The following is a 16,707-nucleotide window of genomic DNA, read 5'->3' as shown; positions in this document are numbered from 1 at the left end:
ACTATCCATAAAACAGGGATGAAACTGGCATCTACCCCACAGGGCTGCTGTGAGGCTTCATTCATGTTTGTGAAACTCTGAGATTGTTGGATGAAAAGTGCTATGGAAGTATTATTAAAAATAAAGGCTCAAAGTGCACAGTTGCAATGCACCAGGAGAGAGACCAGGAACCAGAATGTGATGCTCTGAGAGTCAGAAACTGCTCCCTGTCCGCCCCACTAACTCTTCTCTAGTGGAAAGTAAACTACTTGAACTCTGTAAAAAGCAACAGAGGGTCCTGTGGCACCTTTGAGACTAACAGAAGTATTGGGAGCATAAGCTTTCATGGGTAAGAACCTCACTTCTTCAGATGCAAGTAATGGAACATCTGAAGAAGTGAGGTTCTTACCCAGGAAAGCTTATGCTCCCAATACTTCTGTTAGTCTCAAAGGTGCCACAGGACCCTCTGTTGCTTTTTACAGATTCAGACTAACATGGCTACCCCTCTGATACTTGAACTCTGTATCTGTCACACAATGCTGCTTCTTTGCATTGTGTGACAGATACAGCTGCACTGGCTGATGCATTTATGGTGGAGCCAAGACTCCTCCCACAAACTCCTTGGCCAGCTGTATGGGAAGGGATGCAACACCCTTTTGGGTAGTTGGCATCTCATGCTCCCATATTTCCCTGCATGGGCGTATAGGGCAACTGACAACGCTGCCCTTAGTTGGTAACGGATATACATTTTATATACTATAAATGCAGGGTCTGACCTGCAGTCAAAGGAACTTTGATATCAACGGGAATATTTTGCTGAATGAGGACTGCAGGCTCACTCCTGTAAAGTAGATTTTTTTTCAAGTCTGAGTTTCTTATGACATTGATTTTTTTTTTTTAAAGCTGAACTCCCCATTGATTTTTACTGGGAGTTTTACTTAAAAAGAAATCAATGGCACAATGTGGGAGAGGACGTGTATTTCAAGCATTCTTTTTTCACTTACCATTTCCTGCACCTGAAAGCAAAAAAACAAAAACAAAAACCCACAAGCGTTTTTTTCTTATGGGACAACAATGTAATAATAAAATAGCCCTACCAGAGTTTTTGTCAATTGAGGTCTCTATTCAGCAAAGCACTTGAGCATATGTTTGGTTCTCACTGAAGCCACTGGTTTCTTTGGGATCTAAGCATATGCTTCAAATTAGGTATGTGCCTAAGAACTCTGGTGAATTGGGCCCTGAGATCTGTATAATTTCATAATGATACCCTTGTGCAGATGTTTTCCCCCACCCACCCGCAAACAAAAACCGATCTCACCTTTACTTTTCAGGTAGGACACAGTTTGCTTCATTACTGGTGGGATTAGTTGCCCTTTATTTTTGTCCTTGAGACTGTTGGAAGAAAATAAAAGTGCCACCGCATTTAAATGACATTTATAGACTAAAAGAAAGGAGTAGCCTCCAAATAAATCTAAAGAGATGCATTTTATACATACATTAAGCAGGTGCCTGCACCACACAAGAGTTGTTCTACAATTATAAAAAAAAACCCTCCCCCCACCCCAAGGCCCTAATGCTAACCCCATCCCAAACCAATGCCCTATTGAAACTAGAAAGTCCAAGTTTTAGACAAAGAGCCATGCCTAAATGCCTTTTTTCCTGGTAGAAATATCTATCTATCTATCCACACACACACTTCATGCCGAGTAATAAGTAAGTGCTGTTTACTGTTCTGAAACAGAGTCAAGGACAAGAAGGCAGAATGATATTCCAGACTAACTTTACCCCACTTTTGATTGTTTTCACTCTGGTTATTGTTCTCTTAGATTAGCAAGCCACAGCAGGGTGGCTTATAACAATGCGGCAGTGACGACAATGGTGATGTTTTTGATTGGATTTTGCTGTACGTCTTTAGTGGAAGGGTTTTAGGAAGGCTTAAAGACAGACAGAGAAGGAGTTTGCTGTGAACGTTTTATAATAAGTCTTGATCAAGGGATGCTGCAAGTTTAGCGGGCTTTTATCATGTTGATTTTTCTTTGTCATTTGTCTCCTTTTAAGCTACTGTGTATGTATAATTAAAAGGATATTGTACTATTTATTTTTGAAGGCAACGTGATGCAGTGAGGTTGAGTTTATTAATGCTCTGAATGATTCCCATGAAATGAGATTTCTCTCTCTCTCTTTCATGAGTGAGCAGCTGAGGCTAAAATCGAACACAGCGTTTTTTTGATCTAGACACATCAGAAAATTCTGCAATTATCTCCCTTATTTAAAAAAAACAACAGAAAAATATGTTTGGCTTTGACAGGTTTTGAAAGTATACCAACAAGATGGTCAGTATTTGCTGAGCATTCTGTGATGTTGTGCAGTCTATATGGTTTTATAAAAATATAAGTGAATATCATGTAACTGGGATATGCTTCATGCAAAAGGTCTCTTGTAAGGTATCATTACAAAGCTTATAATTTACTGAGTGTGATCATCCTATTAGTATAAATGTACCACTCTTGTATCTAAAACTAGAAATATAAAATATAACTCTGAGGGCCTATTGTAATTATGCAAAGTGTGGGCCATTAATGGTGGTTTGAAGTCTTGACTCCCATTAACCAGGACCATTGTCTGCAGATGGCTGTGTTTTACCTGTGAGTCTTCCTGTATGTGTGTGTGCTGGCAAGTGGGTAATGAAGTCTTGCAGTAACATATAATCATGTCACCTGAACTGGACTCCATCTTTAATCTGATGCTTTTCCAGTGAGAGGGAGTGGAAACCCAGAGGGACAAAGGGTTCCCGCCTTATGCAAAAGATATATAAAGGGGTGGAACAGAACAAAGGGGAGAGAGGAGCCATCATGAAGAATCCCCTAGCTACCACCTGAGCTGGAACAAGAGCTGTACCAGGGGAAAGAATTGTGCCCAGGCTTGGAAGGTGTCCAGTCTAAGGAAAAAACTTACTGAAGCATCTCTGAGGGTGAGATTATCTGTATTCAGTTTGATTAGACATAGATTTGCGCATTTTATTTTATTTTGCATGATGACTTACTTTGTTCTGTCTGTTACTACTTGGAACCACTTAAATCCCACTTTCTGTATTTAATAAAATCACTTTTTACTTATTAATTAACTCAGAGTATGTATTAATACCTGGGGGAGCAAACAACTGTGCATCTCTCTCTATCAGTGTTATAGAGGGCGAACAATTTATGAGTTTACCCTGCATAAGCTTTATACAGGGTAAAATGGATTTATTTGAGTTTAGATCCCATTGGGAGGTGAGCATCTGGGTGCTAAAAACAAGCACACTTCTGTGAGCTGTTTTCAGGTAAACCTGCAGCTTTGGGGCAAGTAATTCAGATCCTGGGTCTTTGCTGGAGCAGACGGGAGTGTCTGGCTCAGCAAGACAGGGTGCTGGAGTCCTGAGCTGGCAGGGAAAGCAGGAACAGAGGTAGTCTTGGCACATCAGGTTGCAGCTCCCAGGGGATTTCTGTGATCCAACCCGTCACACATTTCACTAGTGTTTTAAAGCACTCAACAATCAAAAAGGGCAGATCGCAGGTTTAAGCATGGTATATATTTACATACATAGTTGTGTGTTTCCTATTTGAAATCAAAATCATGTTTACTATCAAACTCTCAGCACCAAGAAAAAGAAATGCAGGGTCTGTGAATGTGTTAATGATCTTTGAGAGATTGCAATCACTGTGGCTGATACACAGAAAATATAAGATGTTCATCCAGGATCACACATGCATCAAGCCATACTCTCCCAGCACTATGATTAGTTGGAATCGCTCATGTGGAAGGGGATGCTTTTTTTATTTCAGATATATTATGATTTCTTCTCTCCCACAACCTATGTGGTTTGCTTGTTATTTTGTAAAAATAAATGAATTAAATTAGTTAAGGTATATTTAACAAACTCTGAGAGCTGGTAGGTAAAGGCCCATGGGAACAAAAGCTAAGGGAAAAAGGAGTTCAGGAGAGCTGGCTGTTTCTCAAAGAGACAATATTAAAAGGCACAACAGCAAGCTATCCCAATGAGAAGGAAAGATAGGAAGAACAGTAACAGACCAATATGTCTGCATAAGGAGCTCTTTAATAATCTGAAAATCAAAAGAGAAATCCTACCAAAAGTGGAAACAGACAAATTGCTAAGGAGGAGTACAAAAGAATAGCACAAGAAAGTAAAAACAAAATCAGAAAGGCTGTGGCACAAAATGAATTATGCCCAGCAAGGGACATAAAAGGCAATGAGAAGAGGTTCTATAAATAACTTAGGAGCAAAAAAGACAAAGAAAAGAGTGGGTCAACTTCTTAAAGGGGAAGTAGAGCTAATAACGGAAAGAAGGTTGAGGAGTTTAATGCCTATTTTGCTTTAGGGCATGTCTACACTTACTGGTAGATCGGCACTGTTGCAATTGATGCAGCGAGTGTTGATTTAGCGGGTCTGGTGAAGACATGCTAAATCGATGGGAGAGTACTCTCCTATCAATTTGTGTACTCCACCTCCCTGAGAAGCGTAAGGGAAGTCAACGGGAGACACCATCCCATTGACACAGCATAATGTAGCCACCGCGGTAAGTGGATCTAACTATGTTGACTTCAGTTAAGTTATTCACATAATTGAAGTTGCGTAAGTTAGATTGATTTACCGCGGTAGTGTAGACCAGTCCTAAGTCTTCACTAAGAAGGTTAATTGTGATCAGATGCTTAACACAATGTTAACCACAAGGTGGAAGGAACATAAGCCAGAATGAGGAAAGAACAGGTTAAAGAATATGTATACAAGTTAGATGTATTCAAGTTGTCAGGGTCTGATGAAATTCATCCTAGTTACTTAAGAGAGTAGCTGAAGCAATCTTGGAACCATTAGAGAGGATCTTTCAGAACTCATGGAGGACTGGTGAGGTCCTACAGCACTGGAGAAGGCAAACGTAATACCTATCTTTAAAAGTGGAGACAAAGAGGATCCTGGGAATTACAGACCAGTCAGCCTAACTTCAATACCTGGAAAGACACTGGAACAAATTATTAAACTATCAGTTTGTAAACACCTAGAGGATAATAGGGTAATAAGTGATAGCCAACATGGATTTGTCAAGAACAAACAATGCCAGACCAACCTAATTTCCTTCCTTGACAGGGTTACTGGCCTACTGGTTGGATATGGAGAGATGTGGGGGGAGGAGGGGACAGTAGACATGCTATATCTTGGTTTTAGTAAGGCTTCTGACCTTTCCACATGACACTGGCATAAGTAGGGCCCTACCAAATTCACGGTTCATTATGGTCAATTTCACGGTCATAGGATTTGTGCTGTATGGCTGACAGTGCATATGTGAAGAGCAGCAATTACTACTGGCATTTTGGAATAAAAGATGTCTTATACTTCCTGTTTAAATAGCAGCAATACAGCAGAATATTTTCATATGTCTGCATCATATTATAACAATAGGCCAGTTTTAAACGGATCAGTTCTAGCACATGCTCACACACTAGTCAGGGAAAGTATTTTCTGGAGTAGACTCTATTATTAGTTAGTGCAGCATGTTACATGTTGAATGATTCAGTTCTAGTTTTTGGACTAGTGATAACTCACTTAAGGTGCTGAACATTGTTCTCAACCACCATTAAGTATTCTTGGTTGATAATCTCTCTCTCCTTTTCATTTTCCCCCCTCTATGACATGCTGAGATTCAGTTTAGAATTTTTCTTTCCCCTTGGTCGCACACGCACTGCATACACAAACAGGAAAGATTACAGCAGAAATGAAAGCACCCTGAAATATTTGATAATGGTTCAGTGTTTAAAAACAAGCTGAAGCTGTGCGATTGTTGCAATTCCTGCATTTCCCCTCTTCTCCTGCCCCAGCCGTGGCAATCATTAGATAAACTAAAAATTTTCCTCCCTTTCCACAACAAGATTTTTAAAGCCAAATGGAGACAATTGAGAATGATGCCAATAAGGTCAACACTGCGCTCTGCACTGGAGCTCAGCTGTGGGGTTCCTTGATTACAAAGGCAATAGAGTGGAGCAACAGGAGTTTTACAGGAGCTTGCAGGGTGTACGCCAAAGGACAATGCCACAGCCTGGCACATGTTGTGATTTTTTTAATTAAGTGTTGAAAATTGGAACCTCATTCATGCATTACAATTGTATTCATCAGATCAATATAAGATGAAGATGCCTTGATTTTTATTTTCTTGCATTTTATTTTAATAAAATCTTTAATGATGGTTTCTTTTGGAATAGCAACAGTGATGCTGCCTCTTTCCATTTAAACCAAGGGAGTGCTAATAGTTCTGCATAACCAATATCCGTGTCTATCTATATTATATTGTGGAGGTGGGCTTGGTGAATGAACAGAAAATATGTCCTGTTTTGTATAGGTATTCTTGTGTACTGTATATGGATATTATTTGAAATTTCCTGGATTTATGAATATGATAACTTAGTGATGAGTAACAGCAGGTCTTTATGTCCCACAATACTCAGTGCCCACTTCATCTGAGCATAAAGAACCTAGTTCAGCAAGTTACTTAAGCTCATGCTTAACTTTGAACATATGAGTGGTATCATTGACTTTGAGTTGGGGCCTCACCTCTCAATAAATTAGCGTTCAAAACAAAGCATGGACAAAACATTCTGGAAGAGGACAACTCTTCTACATGATGAAGTTAATTATCAACTTCACTGCTTAATTCATTCTATGTTTTCAAAAGGACAACTTTTTTTTAAACAGAATTTGAAACCTTTAGAGTTATTTTAGATTAAAGAAATAGGTAGAATTTGGTTCCAGAACAATCTGGCCTACATTCAATTGATATGCTATTCTTTATCACACAGTGACAGAGTATTTTGTGCTGTATAGGCATAAATGAATACAAAGCAGTTCCCTGCTCCAAGGATCTTACAATCTGCCTAAACGTGGTAGCCATTTTTAAAGGGAAATGGTCAATCTTTTTAGTCCCCCAATGGCCCAAATTCTAAGGAAATCCCATGCAGCACTTCTGGATGATTTTTAAATGTATTTATTAATCCTATTTATTACTTGTACTACAGTAGTGTTTCTGGGTCCAAACCAAGTTCAGGGCCCCCTTGTGCTAGACAGTTGATGAGAGCTCTTGCCCCAAAGAGTTTACAATTTCAATATTATCATCTCCATTTCACAGATGGGAAACTGAAGCTAATAGAGATTAAGGCCCTGATTCAGCAGAACTCTTAAGTATGTGTTTAAATTTCAGCACCTGCTTCTGTCCCACTGAAGTAAATTAAAGTTGATCATGTGCTTAAGGGCTCTGCCTGAATCAAGGCCAAAATGAGAAATCTATGTCAGAGCCAGGTAGGGTGACCAGATGTCCCAATTTTATAGGGACAGTCCCGATATTTGAGGTTTTGTCTCATATAGGTGCATATTACCCCCTTTACCCCCATCCTGATTTTTCATACTTGCTGTCTGGTCACCCTAGAGCCAGGAATTGAGCAATATCTCCTGAGTCCCAGTCTAGTGCACTGACCATCCCTCCTCTCATACATAAATCCTCAGAGATGCTATATGGGGTTATTTTAAATTGTGGGTGGTGAAAGGCAGAGGGGATACATAGATTGACCATGTCCCTTTAAAAATGGTTACCACCTATAGGCCCTGATCCCATTTATGACTCATGTAGACAGATCCCTGTACCTTCATGGAGCCCTGCTGAATGTAAATTCCTTGGGCCAGAGATTTACTTCATATTCTTTTCCGCTTACAGAGCACAAAGCACAAGTTTGACTTAAAGTTTCTAGGCAGCACCAACGCAAACTGTAAGAAGCGAGGAAATAAGCGAAGTCATCCAATATCCCAGTCCAATCATCAGTTCCCCTCTCAGTTGAGCCTCAACTCCTTCCTTTCCACTGTCCACATCTTGATTTCTAGGGAAGTTATTTAGATGAAATAATAGTATAATTTGTAAAGTCTTTTTTTTTTTCTTTTTTTTTGAGGGGAAAAAAAATCTTTCCATCTATGCAGATAGACACATAAAATGAAGGCAGCCCGCAGTTAAGGATAGAATGCTACAAAAAGTGGCACCAATAAAATTTTTAAAACTCTTTAAAAATGTCTAAAATAGCAGTTTTGTAAAATATGTGGCATAAACAAAATACCTAAGAGTGTGGTATGGTATAAAAGTTTTATTGGAACTCATTTGCCCTGTATAACTTTTGTCTGCCTGTGGTCCTCATGAATAATATGGTGATCCTTAACTCATGCCAATAAAATCTTTATATAACCACACATCATTGAATCTCAACAGATACAAACTCTGTCTTTTCTCCCTCTCTCCTGCAATCCTCCCAGGGAATCTTCATGAAGATCACATTTCTCCTTAAAGGAGAGAGAAATTTTGGGGCTTAAACAGGTTGAGTGTACCCATTTAATATTCAGAAACAGGACTCTGGGCCATTGAGGACAGCATAAGGATGAAGAGCTATAAGATAAGCTTCGCCTCACTTGTAAATTAAGCCCAATTCACTATGTCTGGGATTTCAAAGAAGCCTAAGAGAGTTAACTCCCAAGTAACTTTCAATGGGATTTAGATGCCTAATTCCTGTAGACTTTTTTGAAAATCTTGGCCTACGACGTTAAAAACTTCTGCATGGCCTAATGAACTCCTCTAAGAAAAAGAACTGCCTCAGACCTGCATCAGTAACCCAATGTGAACATCTCCTCCAACTCTCTCCCTGCCACCTGTAACAAAATACTTCTTCACCAGCCATTTGAGATAACAGTGAGGGACCCTGAATCAATGCTTGTCATTTTTTGATATCCTAGTTTTCATTACAACTCTGGGCTGTCTGATTGCTAGGAGACAGAACCAATATGAAATGTCAGCCTGAGATAAATGTTAACATTATAAAGCAGGGCCCTTGCATTTATGATTTTTAAGGTGGGATTCTCAGCGTTGACCTAATTCAGTTTCCAGTGAAGTCAGTGAGAGTGTTACCATTATCTACAATGAGAGCAGAGTTAGCCAACAGTGAACTAAGGAAAATCCCTTAACTATTAAACAGTATACAGGATTCCTATTGACTGGTTAAGTCAGCATCTTGGAACTACCAAACCTCAAGCTTATAAACTCCATCCTCCAGCCTATAAACTTTTTTAATATAAACTTTAACATGAGCAGCTTCCCTTCGGTACCCTCTAGCCTCATGTATACTTCTGACAATACGAGTGCTGTTGGACTGGAACAAAATACACTTCTACTACAATCATACTTATTATATAACCAATGCCTGTAAATATAGAGCAGGTGCTCTCAGTTACACTCCACTGAAGAGTTATATCTGATTGTAACTGTTGTAACTGAGGGAAGGATGTTCCCCCTTACTGTAGGATGACAAACCAACCGCTAGTTTCAATGAGAGTTTTGCCTGAGTAAAGACTTTGGAATTTGCTGCTAAAAATCCAGCTCAGTTTGTGACTCTGATCTTGCAAACGATAGTGCACAGGCAGACCGCCCATGCGCTATGTACTTCACTGTGGCTGCGTGTGAGTGCAGCAGTCCACATGCTATCAAGTGCAGAACAGGGGCCCAAGTGCACTGTCCCTCCAAGTTCCAATACAAGGTGCAATGCTGCAGTTGCCTGCTGCAATCCCGTGATGGAATAATTCACAAGCACAGTAGCCACAAAGTCACCCTGCTGTGAGTAGATGTGCATTCCTATTTGCTACACATGATTGTAAAACTACCCTCTCTGTTTGTCTCCTAAGAAAATGACCAAGCTTGCCTTGTGAGACAAAGACTTGCAAGCTGCCACTTTGCAAGAGAAATGTGAGATCACTAACAGATTGTGGATGCAGGTTACAGTAATCATAAGAGGAGACAGAATGAGTAAGAGCAGTTCACTCATGAAGACACTGAGGCAAATTTGATAATTTTCAGTTTTACATTTGCTAAGGCTCCCATTAAGTGTCATTATTCCTCCTCATTAGTTTACCTTTCTCCATAAATCCAATTTAAATTGATACATTTATTTCTCATTTAGAATGTGTAGAGGCTTTGTTGTTTTGTTTTTAATTTTTATATGGCACCATTTCACTTGCAAGAATCACTTCTTTGATAGGGGTTTGGCTAACAGTTGGGATAAATATCCTTGTGTACTTGAGCGTGACTAGTTTGAGTGATCTGAACTGAATTCAGACATGAATGGGTTCGTTAAATTGCCTAGGAAGGTTGTGGAATCTCCATCATTGGATATTTTAAAGAGAAGGTTAGACAAACACCTGTCAGGGATGGTCTAGATAATACTCAGTCCTGCCATGAGTGCAGGGGACTGGACTAGATGACCTCCTGAGGTCCTTTCCAGTCCTATGATTCTATGATTGAGGGAAATAATCACACCTTTCAGAAACCAAGTTGTCAACTGATAAGTGAAGATGGATTAGCCTTCAATTGGTGGGTGACATGTGTTGATTGCTGCTAGATGGACTTGAAGCGAGCTCAGAGAGAGAGAGAGAGACTATCATCTTGAAAGCCAGGAGATAATTCAAAATAGCTGGAATACCTGCCATCTCTGGAAACATGGGTTTTGCTGGGCCAGATCAAGAAACATTTCCACTTGGCTAGATTCCACCAAGAAGTGTTATCCCTTCTGCTATTACTAAGAACAGCTTCAATTGCTTCTGAGCTCAGGTGCTCTACATCTGATATCGACCCAAATACCAAATTGAGATGAAGAGAGTCCAGGTTGGGATTTTTGAGCTTGTCATTCTTCTGGGTCAATAGATTTGGGAAGGATGGAATGCTAGTGGGTAGATGGGTTGACATCTGTAGAAGGCTTGGAAACCAGTACTGTTTGGGCCACTTGGGAGCAATTAGGATGATTAGGGCTCTGTCTCACCTGATCTTTTGCAGAACTGGAGGTATTAACAGGATGGGAGAAAAGGCATCTCTCACATGGCCATTCCAGGACAGCAGAAAAATACTGGGCTTGGAAACCTGTTCCTGAGCCCCCTGGAACAGAATGTATCCCATTTCCTGTTTGTCTTGGATGTGAACAGTTCCCAAGTATGGGTTGCACATTGAGCAAAGATAGCATCCACCACTGTGTAGTGCAGCTTCCATTTGTGATCAGTGGCAAAATATCTGCTGAGGCTGTCTGCTAGTGAATTATGGGCACCCGGTAGGTACATTGTTGACAGGGTGATGTGGTTCTAGATATCCCTTCACTGCTCCCTGCTTGTTTACATAAAAGACAGTTGTTAGGTTGTCTGATATTATCAGGACATGTCAGGATCATATGAGTGGTAAAAACGCTTTTCAGGCTTCTCTGACTTTTCTTAGCACCAGAAGATTTATATGCATTCTGTATATATGCAAATACCTTTGGGTGTGTGAACATCTATGCTGCTCCCCCTGACCCTATCAGGCAGGCATCTGAAACTACTGTTTTCTCCAGTGTCTGGGGAGAACTCCAACCCTCACATTTTTCTGCCACATTAGCAAGGCTTTCACCTTGGGTGGAAAGCCACCCAAGTCACAGTCACCACTGTGTTCATGCTGTGTCTGCTTGGAATACATACCGTTCAGAGCCAAGCTTTCAGGCAATGGAGGTGGAGCCTGGCAAAAGGGGTCTTCGAAGGATACGATGCCATGTGCCCCAGCAACATGAGGCACATACTGCCCATAATCTATTTTATCAGATTGCTGATGGGGTGAAATCTGACCACAGGGAAGTAAGCCCTTGCCCTGACCGAGGCCAGAGTTGCACCTACCTATGAATTCTATAGTTTAAGTTAGTCAGCTTGGATTCCCAAGGATGCTGGGAGATGAAGTGGTGATGAAGTCAAAGCCAGGACTTCTGGACACAACATACCGTCAGAAGCCAGTCCTTTACAGACAGGAAGATGGTGGTGATGTTGCATCTGACCTGTGCTGCTACTATTGAAAACACTTCTGTAAAGACCCTGAATGCTGTTGCTATATTGAACGGAAGCACCCTGCATTGGTAGTGCTCAGATGCTACCATAAATCTGAAGAATCGTATGTGGGAATGGTGAATGTCCAAAAGAAAGTATGCATCTTCCATGTCGAGAGATGTGACCCACGTGTCTTTGTCCAGAGATGGAATTCTAGATGCCAGTATGACTATGTGGAATTTCAGCTTGTGAAGAAACACGCTGAGTTGTCACAGGTTGAGAATGGGTCTCCACCTCTCTTTTTTTCTTGGGAATCAGGAACTACTTCAAATAGAACTTGTTTCCTTGATATTGAGGTGGTATTTGCTCTACTGCACCATGGTGGAGGAGAGATTCTAGCTCCTCAAGGCAGATCACTTCATGAGAGTGATCCCTGAAGGAAGACAGGAAAGTTTTTTTTTTTTTTTTTTTTTTTGAAGGGGTGAGGAACTTGCTGGTATAGCCTGAATGGATGATAGCACTCATTTGTCTGTTATCTCCCTCCAGTTGTGGGGAAAGTGTGCTAGACAGCTGCCAAAGTGGACATTAGAATTGGGTAGAGAGGGCATCAGCATGGATTTGCAGTTCCCAAGCACCTCATTAAAAGTACCTTTTGGTTGGGGGGTGGGGGAGAAGTTGGGTTGATGCAGCCGTGTACCTAGTTTTTGCAGTCCCTGTTCTTTATGAGGCAACCTGTAAATTCATTGGTGGTAGAAGGGCTGTGGCAAGAGCATGGGCTTATACAGCTACTTGTGGTGTTTCCTCTTCTGGGCTGGTGTTTATATGTACCCAGAGAATGGAGGTTTGCCTGAGAGAGTCTTTTAACAAATGCACAGACTTATCTTTTTGCTTAAGAGTTTACTTTCATCATAGAGCAAATCCTCTACCATATTTTGAGTCTCTCTTGGGAATCTCATAGCGCATCACTGTGTCAGCAACATCAGGTATGGCTTGTAGTGAACTTCTGGCCACCAACTTGCCCTCATCAATAAGGACTTGAAATTGAGCCATGTGCTTCTGAGGGATATAGTTTCTCTTCAAAGTCTAGGAACTTTGAATAGTTCATAAAAATCATAGTTGGCCAGCAGCGCCTGGTAGTTTGATATTTTAAATTGGAGGCTGGTTGATGTAACTACCTTCCTTCTTAGGAGTTCCAAATGGTTGGCCTCTTTATTTGCACAGGTAGTTCTTGCATGTTGCTGCCTCGATCTTTCAATGTCTACTGAATGATCAGAGAGTTGAGGGTAGGGTGGGTAATCAGAAACTCTGCTCCCTTATTTGGGTCAAATTATCATTTTTTCTGCCTTCCTGGAGATAGGGGCGCAAGTTGGTGGCATGTGCCATATGGCCCTTGCTGTTTCCAGTATGGCTTCATTCACCAGAAGCGCTATTCAACTGGATCCCGTCAGCTGTACAATGTGCAGGAGCTTATGTCATCTATCCTGAACCTCTTCCAGGGAGCTCATCTGCCACTCTCCATAACAGATCCTGGAATTGTCTATGGTCATACAGAGGAAACAGTGAAGCTGGAGGGACCATCTCCTCAGGAGATGAGGAAGATAATCTTGATGGTACTGTTGACATTGGCAGTTCTGATTTATCCTCTTCCTCCTCCAATGTAGTGGAGGCCAATGAACAGGGGAGTCCCACTGGCCCGGGTCTGACTGGCGTCTCATTGCATGCTCCATACATTATTTTTGAAGCTGGAGTTCTTGTGCCTGTTGAGTTTGGCTGGGAAAGGAGCATAAGCTTACTGCACTTAGCAGAACTCTGAGCTTCTCTGAGGCAATACAGGCAGCTATGATTGTCATCCTTCACCAAAAAGGGGACAAGAGAGACAGTTGTTAAATTCCAGTAACCTGGGCATAATCTAAATCCCATACAGAGGGGAAAGGTAAATTTCTGGGGGGATGGGGAGGGAATTCTAACTAACAGTTAACTATCATGAATAAACTATACTAATGCTATCTACGGTAAAAACTTTAATAAACTTGGAAATATTTACAGGTTGAAGATAAAAAGCTCGGCTCTGGACACTGGAGATTCCATCTTAGGCCAGGCGGTGGTGTGACCCTGTCACCAGGCCAGAGCTTCTCCCCAGCTCCAAAGCATGAGATGCCACACCCAGTCTCAGTCAAGGAGGCTTATTTCTTTTACACCAGTTATCAAACAAACAGAAAACAGTCTTAACTTAGTCCTTGACCCCAGGGCCACCCCTCCCAGGGATCTCTGGCACTTCAGCTCCTGACAGCTTCCCCGCCTCAGTCACTCTGCCCCCTTCCTGGAGCAGCATCCCCAGGGCTGCTTCCCTGAACCCCTAACCCTTTGCTCCAGGGATCTACCACAGAAGCTAGCTCTGTTCCAGTGTGGCTTTCCCTCCCTAGGGTGCAGCCTGTCTCAGGCCTTCCTCCTCCAGCTGCCTACTAGCAGCCCTTTATAGGCCCAGTTGTAGCCCAGCCCTCTTTAATTGGCTGGATTGGGCTCACCTGCTTTGGTGAGGGACTAGACTTAGTCTATCCACAGGGGAGCTGGACTTAGTCTATCCACAGGGACCAGCTACCCTGGAGAGACCTAAGAACCTTTCAGTGCCAACTGGCAGAGGACCGACTGTTCTGTAACTCCTATCAGGCCTAACACACTGCTCTCATAGTATTTATCTAATAAGAGTGTGCTGTGAATTATCAAATGAAAGTTGGTGACACAGTGGTTCTTAATATCATTGTGTGATGTGTGTACAGATGGTGTTTAAAGAATCATGTATGTATGCTGGAACTATATGTTTAAAATAGGTTTGTCTCAGACAAAGGAATATTGATCTGCCCATTTCTCTCATGTAAATTGAGCATGGTAATGCCAGAGACAATGAGCAGTTCATTTGCTGCTGAGGTAAACATCAGTTATCAGGAAGCAAAGGAAACAGCATGGCAACTCAGGCAAAGATAATTAACTTTGGGGAACGGAAGGAGAAGCAAAAAGGCATCTTCTTATCCATCACTGAGGGCACAAAGAGGTCAGGCTCTTTGCATCTGTGAATGTTGGATCCCCAACCATGTGGGTTGGTGATGCTGAGAAGTAGCTGTAGGTGAGAAAACTGCTTTAGACAAAGCTTTGAGCCTGCTAAGGTTATATGTAGTCTCTTAGAAGTATGTTATACTTATGTATTATTTGTAGCCATTTTCTGTTTCTATTATTTCTGATTAGTTATCACAAATCTCTGTTTTTTATTATAATAAAGCAAGAATAGGTTTATTAAATTAATTTCAGTGCTGTTACAGTAAAGTGTGGTGTGCATCCTCAGCTGTATCAACAAGCTGGGGTGTATTCTCTCTCTGGAGATGGCGGACTTTTATGTCTGTGGGTATCCAGTGACAGGGACTGACAGCTGCAAGAAGATGCTTCTGGACAGTTTTGGAGCTGAAGAACACCAAGGGTTTACCTACAAGGCAAAGTTAGGACTGGCAGAGTCCTAAGGAGTTTGTTTGGCAGGCTATAACAGACTGGGATTGCAGAGAGTTGTCGCACAGCGTAGCACCAACAAATTCTTATTTTGCTAAGGCAGAAGGGTGATAGGGTGACTTACAGTTCTGGACTCCCCAAGAAAGCATCACAGGTGTCAGGAAGGAACTGGAGAGGCGGTTGGTCCACACCGCCCCCTATACCACCAGTACAGAGTTTAAGGAGAGCAAGGGTGCAAGCACAGACCAACAGACACTGCGTACAAGATACTTCCAGTTTCAGGCACATGGAGCACATGCACACCCCACAGTGGAATACACATAGGGACCAGCACTTGAGGAGTTACATAATATCTAGGCTTGCACAAGTTACTGCAGGCATATCATGGAGCTCCCGAGGGCTCTAGGGGTATGTCTACACTGCAAAAAGCCCACCCATGGCTGTAAGTCTCAGAGCTGGGGCCTAAAGACCCGGGCTTATGTTTCAGTGCTAAAAAGAGCAGTGTAGACATTCCGACTTGGGCTGCAGCTCAGGCTCTGAAACTTGGTGAAGCGGGTAAGTCTCAGCGCCGGAGCTTCAACCCAAGTGGGAACATCTACACTGCTATTTTTAGCACCATAGCGCAAGCCCCATCAGCCTAAATCTGTAGACTTGCTGCTGCAGGGTTTTTTGTTTTTTTTTCAGTGTAGACTTACCCAATGCCATGAATTCACCAGACGTTACTGTTTGGTCTTACAGTTACCAGCTTTCACTGTTATTAAAGAGAGACAGAGAATATATAGAGAGGGAAATAAACATGGTGGTAAATTAATTTCCAGATTTTGTGTGATGTGAATCCACAGTGACACAGTAAATTCCAGAGTTTATTTCAGAGGTATGATCAAAGAAATCTTACTATTGTAGGCTGACTCCAAATTGCTGGGTAGGAAGAGGAGGTCTTGGTGGAGGAAGCTTAGCTGAAGGTGGTGATCTCCCCTTCTGTTTATCCCGAAGATTTTCATCATGTCTGAAAACAACAAAAATCATTGACTTTGTACGTATCAAGAGTGAAACTACAGTACACATTGATTGCACGATCACTCCTATTGCTCACAATGCTGATCTTCTGTAAGACCACAAATACCTCCAGTGATTTTTAATTTTAGTATTTGTGAGACCTTTGAAAGCATTGATGCAATCATTAAGTAACACATGAAAGAGCTGTTTTGCTTCAATCAATAAAATATAGTAATAAACATGTCCAAGAGATAGGAACACTCTTATAATTTAAAAGCAAAATTCAACCACAGCTGCTGCTCAGAAGCACATGCAATCCTTTTTACAAATGTAAA

General features: G+C 41.5%; 1 protein-coding gene across 2 annotated transcripts in view; it reads right to left on the bottom strand.

The window, feature by feature from the left end:
• Positions 1-16,707, bottom strand: part of ARHGAP8 (Rho GTPase activating protein 8) — a 111,292-nt gene that overhangs the window by 30,232 nt on the left and 64,353 nt on the right. For both annotated transcript variants that reach the window (XM_034783836.1, XM_034783847.1), the window contains exons 8-9: positions 16,272-16,382; positions 1,298-1,371 (exon numbers count right to left, since the gene is read on the bottom strand). In XM_034783836.1, the coding sequence (XP_034639727.1) occupies positions 1,298-1,371; positions 16,272-16,382 (185 nt within the window). The remainder of the gene's footprint in view (positions 1-1,297; positions 1,372-16,271; positions 16,383-16,707) is intronic.

Source organism: Trachemys scripta, chromosome 1 (genome assembly GCF_013100865.1).
Source record: "Trachemys scripta elegans isolate TJP31775 chromosome 1, CAS_Tse_1.0, whole genome shotgun sequence".
Taxonomy (NCBI): domain Eukaryota; kingdom Metazoa; phylum Chordata; order Testudines; family Emydidae; genus Trachemys; species Trachemys scripta.
This window is presented reverse-complemented; position numbering and strand designations above follow the sequence as displayed.